General features: G+C 33.4%; 1 protein-coding gene across 3 annotated transcripts in view; it reads right to left on the minus strand.

Annotated features, from left to right (window-relative positions):
- Window positions 1-8,220, minus strand: part of LOC119832862 (dopamine D2-like receptor) — a 167,186-nt gene that overhangs the window by 6,418 nt on the left and 152,548 nt on the right. For all 3 annotated transcript variants that reach the window (XM_038356660.1, XM_038356659.1, XM_038356661.1), the window contains exons 3-4: window positions 2,400-2,509; window positions 286-538 (exon numbers count right to left, since the gene is read on the minus strand). In XM_038356660.1, coding sequence (XP_038212588.1) covers window positions 286-538; window positions 2,400-2,509 — 363 coding nt within the window. The remainder of the gene's footprint in view (window positions 1-285; window positions 539-2,399; window positions 2,510-8,220) is intronic.

Below are 8,220 nucleotides of genomic sequence, written 5' to 3' on the forward strand. Positions count from 1 at the left end.
ATAACACAGACACTTTTTATACCGATATTCCTACGGGATACGGACTTACGCGGTTTCAACCGCGGGTCACAGCTAGTGTAACGTTATCTGCGGTAATAATATGGCGCTACAAAAAACCCTTTTCTCTAATTTCTCTTATATAATGATTTGGGCAAACCTCTATTTATTTATTGTAGTATAAACTCGATATCATGAACAGCCATATTTTATGGCACTTCGTATAGTTTTCATGAAAAGAATCAATAAGCCACAATGGTAAATTATATACAAATCCTTTGAACTCACCTTAAATATATTATAATACAGGAACATCATCATGATACAGGGGATATAGAAGGATCCGAGCGAGGAGTACAGAACATAGTTCTGGCTGTTGAAGAGGCACTCGTCGTAGTTTCTGTCTGGCGTGTCGTTGAGGCCCAGGACTATTGGGGCCCCGATAGCAGCTGATATCATCCACACTAGCACTATTGTGAACCACACTCGCCGGTTGTTCTTGTGTTTAGCGTATTTGATTGGCTGCGTTACTGCTATATACCTGGGAATTATAATAACTATTTGCACATGTATACACAACTAAACTAAAATTAAACAAACTCTGAGAGCATAACATAGTGTAAAGTATTCAAATAGTCATTTGAAAGCCATATCTCAATATTCAGGAAAACTATTTAATCTGAAGTTTTCTGGCCGCCACCTTTGAACAATATTATCAAATTAGACTTAAAAACCACTGCAAGCAATGGCTTTCAAATAAGAAACCGTCTCGAAATTATTTCGTTTCAGAGTTACGACACAGACAGACATACAGGCATCAATGACTAACTTGTAAAACGTTTTTCGCCAAAGGTTAGAAACAAAGAAAAACAGACTGTATCGAAACTGCTGTAAAATGTGAATGAAAATGGTAAAACTATGTTATGACAAAAGTGTACATCCCCAAAAATCGTTTTTAAAATCGGTGCGACAGTTTCTGAGATTAGCACCTTCAAACAAACAAGTTCTTCAGCTTCCCTGGGACATTTAAAAGTAAATCTGCTAATTCTTTAGAGTATATTAGTGACAATTATATTAGGAAGAATATAGACTAACATCGCAAATTCCAAGATCCAAATATAACTACATAATATTATAAATTGAATGCCTTTCTTCGTAGGGAAGGGCGATGACAATCACATTAATAAAGCACTCAGATACATCAAAGCTTGTTGATTAAATTACTAGTTATCAATATGGGAGAGGAACGTGTGAAATGGGTAGGTTAATAGTCGAGATGTACGCATAGCTATAAGTGATCCACTGAAACGATTTTGATAGAAATTACTACGAATACAGTTTGAGATCAGAGAAGAGAATGATACGGGTAAAGCATGTACTTTACTTTTGATAACGCGGGCGAAGACGCGGCCGTAGGGTTATATAAAACTCAGGGACCATTGGTAACTCTATAAGGATGTTAAAGATATTTGATACGCTACAAATTATAATAGCAGTTTAATATATCCAATAAATATAATTGTGTATGTGTTGAAAATATTTTTTAATGATATCCGTGTACAGCGGAACTGTATCAGGTATGGGTTTATGAAATATGCCTATTGCTTAGTTTTAAAAGAGTTTTTATGTTTTGAATTACAAATATCATCGTCTAAAGTCTAAAGCCAATTTAAATTAAGAAAAATTTATAAAAATGAAAATGTAAATAATTTCAACATTAATCAAGGACAGCAAAATTTAATTTAATTAAACCAAGGATATCTTCTTGCCTACTATATTCATGAATTTACGTGATATACATTCAAAGAAAAAGAAATTCGTACCGCTTGGATATAAAGCCTAATTTTCCTTGAATGATGGAAGTCATTAAATGCAAATTTCCGATACTCCAAGGTTACAAAACTATTGTATGGAGTTAGGTCCCTTCAGGTTTAGGCTTATTCCACCTCGCTTGTCAAATACGACTCGCCAATTAGACTTAATACCGATTAAGTACCTGCAGTCTAACATAATAGTGAAATTTGCTTAGGATTTAGGAGAATTCTAGGACTTAATCCCACCTAGTAGTATAAATTCGTAACTCCGTTTGTCTGTTCCTCACGTCACAGCACTGAGCTGATTTGGATAAAATTTGGTATCGACATAATTTGAAACAAAAGAAAGGGTATGGGATAGTTTTTATCCCCAAAACCTTACGGGAACTAGAACTATACGGGTAAAGCTGTGGGGCTGTCTGTCTTTTTACGAAACGGGAGCAAAGCTAGATCCATCTTAATAAGAGGTTTGTGACACAAATACAAAGATATACACTAGAATCAAAGGAGAAGATTTGCCCACTTTCAACGTCATATAAAATCCTTATCATCTGGTGAGGATTTCGAAATTAATAAAACAAAGCATACCTGTCAACTGAGATGGCCACTAGATTGAATATACTCGACGTTGATGATGTGACATCCATTGCTATGTACACGTCACACACAAACGCCGGGAGACCCCATGATCCGTGCACCTGCGGACAAAAACAAACCCTATAACACCACTATAAAGCACAAAATGATTATATAGAATAAAATCGGTGAACCGTTATTGAAAATCAACCTTAAATACACGGAATAGAGTCTAGAACATTAAATACGGTAGTATTGAAAAATACTGAAAATTCAACACAGTTTGTGTTATCTCTATCAGCTGTCGGTTTAGCGAGTTTGCAAACCGTTTAGTTAAAATTGTTATCTGCTTTGTAGAGGTCAGCTTATAGTGATAAGCGAAGCGGTGTTAAAGTTTTAATCAGATTGAAAATTTTGTTTGTGGATCGGAAATCTTATCCATTTGTTTCTCTGTTGATGATCTTTATAAATTTTTCTGTAAGATGTTAAGGTTAGACAAAATGCTATGTCCTCTGTGACGTTTTCAGTTTTAAAACTGATAATTTAAAGCAGACGTTTTAAATGAATGACTTAAACACAACCACCTGTATGAGTAAGCATAAATCGATGTAAGGGTTATCTTATATATCACAAAAATATATATTTTTGGAAATCACTTACTGTGCGACTTCAACTAATCAAGTGCAAATACTATAAGTTTCTCTACTATAAGCTTACAAACAATTTAAATATACGTAGCTTATGGAGTAATATATTTAGTGGTCCTTCGAGCCAGTTATTTACCCATACATACACCACTAATACACGTAACACCAGTCGCGTCCTATATAGACACTTCTTGTGAAATAAATGAATATATGTAACCCGGTGTCGGTATATAGCCCGTGAAAGTGTTGCAAGTTGAGACAGTAGAATCTATATCTATATAACCGACAGTTAGTTAGCTAGTTCTGAATGAAGCGCATTTTGAACAAGTTCCTTTCAATTTTGTTCATTACCCGCTCGGCGCTATAATGAGGGTGGCTTTAATGAAATTGCAGTGCGATGTGGTGCGAGTGGCAAATGGATAAGCTTGCGGTTTATATGTTAAGCCTGGGATGCTGAGAAAATGGGCGGCGTATCAGTTTTAGATCGATAATCGGATGCTTTGTCTAGATGGTGTAAGATGCAGAATATTTTGTAGGACGATAATTTTAAATGTGTTTTGAAGTAATAGATCATATTTAAATCTATAAATACATGTATGTATGAATCTATTTGTGAAGGGTGAATTTGATTGTCTCATGGTTATAATATAAAACGTAAGCGAAAGTGCAGATTTATTTTGCGAAAATAAAGCCCGGTTTAAGCTTAAAATTATGAAAGGAGGTCTGTTGTCACTCATTGTACTAAATAATATACGTTGCCGGGTGAGCTAATGCAATAATTTGGAACGAAAAATGTAAATTTTAAATTACAGAACAAAATTTATTAATAGATTCAATATATTTTTCAGTGGCTTAGCTATAAATTCCATTACAATGTCACTTAGCACATAATAATAATAGTTGGATGTTATACAAGAAAAGAAAGATTATAACATAAAAGATACAAAAGATCACAGACAAAAGCCTTAATGGCCACCGGATGTTGGCGGATTGACGTGACGTCATGCTAATAGAAAATTAGACGGAAATCTTAAAATTTTCAATTTTTCTAACAATGTTCGCTTATTTTCTAAGTGGATTTGCAATTTAAAATGTTCAAATAATTCATTGAATCTCGTTGAATTATTTATGAACGGCACCTAACTTATTTGAATATTATTTCATACATAATACCACAGCAGTCACCTAAAAGGTATACCTAAATAAACAATCGTACCTAAATAAAACATTGTTGTCCGTATACCTTAAACAAAATAATTAACAACTCATTTATCTACTACAAGCGAACTAGAAATCTTTAATAGGTCTAATCATCATCATTTTAAAATAATTTTTTAATTTAATTTCCTGCCTAAAAAGTCAAAATTATAGAAAAAGCAGTGTTGTTTTTAAAATGATACGTTAATGTTCATTGTACAAATATTATACAACGTATTATATTAATATGACAATAATATCAATAATTTAGATTTATAAAAAAACACATATTTATAGCATTCGAATACAATTTTTAGATTTCTCATAATATTTAGCAGTTTAAAACATTTGATGCGAATGAAAGTATTATAATTCTAATAGATAAAGACCGGTAGAACTGTCTCATAATCTCTCTGTTCGTCTGTTTCACTTTTGATGCGATTGTCAGTTTAACTGATAGATAAGCAGAATACACCCAGAAGTTGTGAAATGAAGCCTGCTTGACCTGATCTTGAACAATCTCTCGGTTAAGTAGTTATTAATGGTCCCAAGCATTTATCCCTTTGAACCTACATTCGTAATTTCGAGCTCTAAATATTTGTTCAAATTACGGATGCCAGACTGCTTGACTGCTCTATAACTAAAGCTTCTAAGGACTAAAATTGTTTTTTCATTTCACATAATTATACATTAATGGTAGCATACAGGGCCCACTTATATCGAAGAGTATCGTCACCGTCGCTTCGGTATAACCTTTAGCATCATCCGAGCATCTCTTTAAGCTTTCGGATTATTCGCGAATAAAATTTTGGAAAGATAGCAATAAAACACAGAGCTTTTGAAGTAGTCAACAATGCCAAATAAATATCGTAAATTTTTCACCAATACAAAGATAAATTGGTAGCATTGCAATAATCGATACTGTTATTCAACGAGCACTATTAGTCAGCTCAATCGTGCAGGGGCAAGGGGCGAGACGCAGCAGCTCGGGACAGTAATTGAGGGCTACCGCGCACATATTTTAATTGTTGTCGTCTCTCATATTATTAGTATGTGATTAAGTAATGACGTTGTAAAAATTGTACATATTATGTGTCCTTTGAGAGATTGCAAATCTCGTATTAACAAACATTTAAAATATCTCATATCATTATAATTATATTATTCACTATTAGTGAGTTGTAACAACGGCGGCATTGTCTCCACATTTTCGGCTTTTAGTACGAGATCAAAGGCGTTAGATAACTGTATGTTTCTCTTTATACTGCGATTATAGTCTCATGCTAAATGTGGTTCAGTATTATCCTCTTCAAGGATTAATATTTGTGTTATAACTACTGAAAAAATAAACAAACCTCACTAATTTAGTACATATCTGTATCAAACTCATTTAGTTAAGATCCAACGACGCTGTCAATCAAATCAAGATTCAAATCTTCAAAATATATTTACCTATAACATACTAACGATCCGCCCTAGCTTTGAACGTTGTACACACGTGACGTATAACATTTACATCATATACATATCTGAGGGTTAAAGAATTTTAGAAATTAATCTGGTAGTTACTGAGATAAGCGCATTCAAACAAACAAACTATTCAGCTCTATTTAATTTATTGCGAATTTCATAAATAAAAGTTGTTATGACGAGCGCAGAGTTTAACTTTGTAAAATATCTATCTCCAATATTTTTTATCCCCAATAGAAATCGAATAATGTCTCATTCTGCCAGGATTTGTAAGATTGATCAGTGATCGTTTTGTCCCAAGAGTAAAATCCATCAGTAAACCAGATTTTGGTCCTTGTGATTTTGATTGATTTTCCTTCCGAATTGCACCTCCTATTTCCTCGATAGAAATTATCTTCTATTATTTTTTATTGAACAATGCGAATTAGCCGGGTCTCAATAATTATTTACAACAAAAAAATTCACCAGCGTTACTGGGGGCCACCAACCCAAATTCTAAATGGAACCATATCACAATAATGTCATTGTGTTTGATTTTACGCGAGTATCATACATTTAGAAATTAAAAACTTTATAACGGATTTTAAACGCGATTTATTCATTATATTATTAACCCGACGTTTCGAACACTTTACAGCGAGCGTGGTCACGGGGAGATAGTCTCCCCTATCAAATACAAAAAGCCAAAAAAAAGTTCAACTGTTTTTTTTCAAACATTCATTTTTGGGAACTGCGTTGAAAATGATAATGTAAGAAAATGTAAGAAAATGAATGCAGATAAACAAAGATCGTTCAGATAAAGTTTTATTCAGAAACTGTACCACGCCTCGTCCTTTACAGACTGGAAATTGGCTAGCAGAGCTGAAAAGATATAAATCCATCCGTCGTGGTATATTTATTGCTTCGTCCTTGCTGACTGACTATAAATGTTCAACTTTACTGTAGAAAGCTTCACCTTTGTTCTGGTTCTTGTAGTGTGAAAATACAGATAACCAATTCATGATTTTTAAGCTTCCCCACTACTAAGGCTGGCCTCACACGGCCGGAAGGATTGTCTGAATTCAGACATAGAAAATTATATATATCACTGTTTCTCACACACATTTAGATTTTTTCACATTATATTTTTCTAGACCTTCTTCTCATGTTATATTTAGAGGGCGTAGCTAATCATTAAGAAAAAAATGAGGCAACTTTATTCGTACAACTTACTAGCTGCGCCCTGCGGTTTCACCCGCATAAGTCCGTATATAAGGAATATCGGGATAAAAAGTTGTCTATATTTTCCAGTTGTCCAGCTATCTACGTACCAAATTTCATTGCAACCAGTTCAGTAGTTTTTGCGTGAAAGAGTAACAAACACACACATCCTTACAAACTTTTGTATTTATAATATTAGTAGGATAGGAAGTAGAATAGGATAGGATAGGATAAATATTTAATCAAAGTTTTCAAAAACGTAAAAGAATTACAATTCGAAAGCTTTTTTGTTGGCTTTTGCTCCTCGATAATTAAAATAAATAAATAAATGCTTTGTGTTTGTGTCCTTCTTTATCAAGATTTTATTAACTTAATCTGTTTGTATGCCAGTGATTCCTTTAGACTCGATATTGACCCACTTCTAACGGACAGATACTATTAAGTATTCTGTGGGGATAGGTTAATTCGATCTTAGTACACTTATCAAGGATCGGTGTCAATACAATAATTTCACGAGTGTAGTGTAGTTATTTTAGATTCTTAATACTATATTTATTATTATTGTAGAAAATGTTTATTATTTAAAATAATCATCATTATACTTTCTATTCATATAATACCCAACTGCAAACAGAAAAACAATATGATGGAAGCTTCTAGCAAAGACAGTTACTTCGTCTTATTCCAAACCTCATGTCAAAGTTATTTAAACTGGCGTAAAATCCTGCAAGTTCGGGTGCTTTATTACACTAGCTTTTAGCTTGAATGTGTGTGTATAGTTTAAAATTAATTTCACGACTCACGACTCCTCTCTTATGACTATGTATGTGAGTTGTGTGATTAGTAATGTTTATATTATTGCATCTTATAGACATAGTATTCAAAGTGTCTAGGCAGAAATGGAGATGGGCAGGTCATATATCAATAAAATCTTAGAATGGCGTCCTTGGACTGGACGAAGGAAGGCCGGACGTCAGCCTACTAGATGGGCTGACCATATAGTGAAGGGCTTGGGAAGGAAATGGATGCGGGTGGCGAAGAACTATATTCAACCCTGGGTTAAACCGGGAAAGAAGAAATAACAGTATTGCATGATGGATGGAGAGAAAAATGGTTGAGATGTAATAGCACGATATAGTCTGAACATATCGAAATAAAAGACTCATATAATAAGATCGTTATATAATTTATACATATAAATTTGTTAAAATGATTTTATTTTGACAATAAAATAAAATCACTTATTTTTAGAAATTAAAAACTTTTCAACGGATTTTAAACGCGATTTATTCATTATATTATTAACCCGACGTTTCGAA

This window comes from Zerene cesonia, chromosome 16 (genome assembly GCF_012273895.1).
Source record: "Zerene cesonia ecotype Mississippi chromosome 16, Zerene_cesonia_1.1, whole genome shotgun sequence".
Taxonomy (NCBI): Eukaryota; Metazoa; Arthropoda; class Insecta; order Lepidoptera; family Pieridae; genus Zerene; species Zerene cesonia.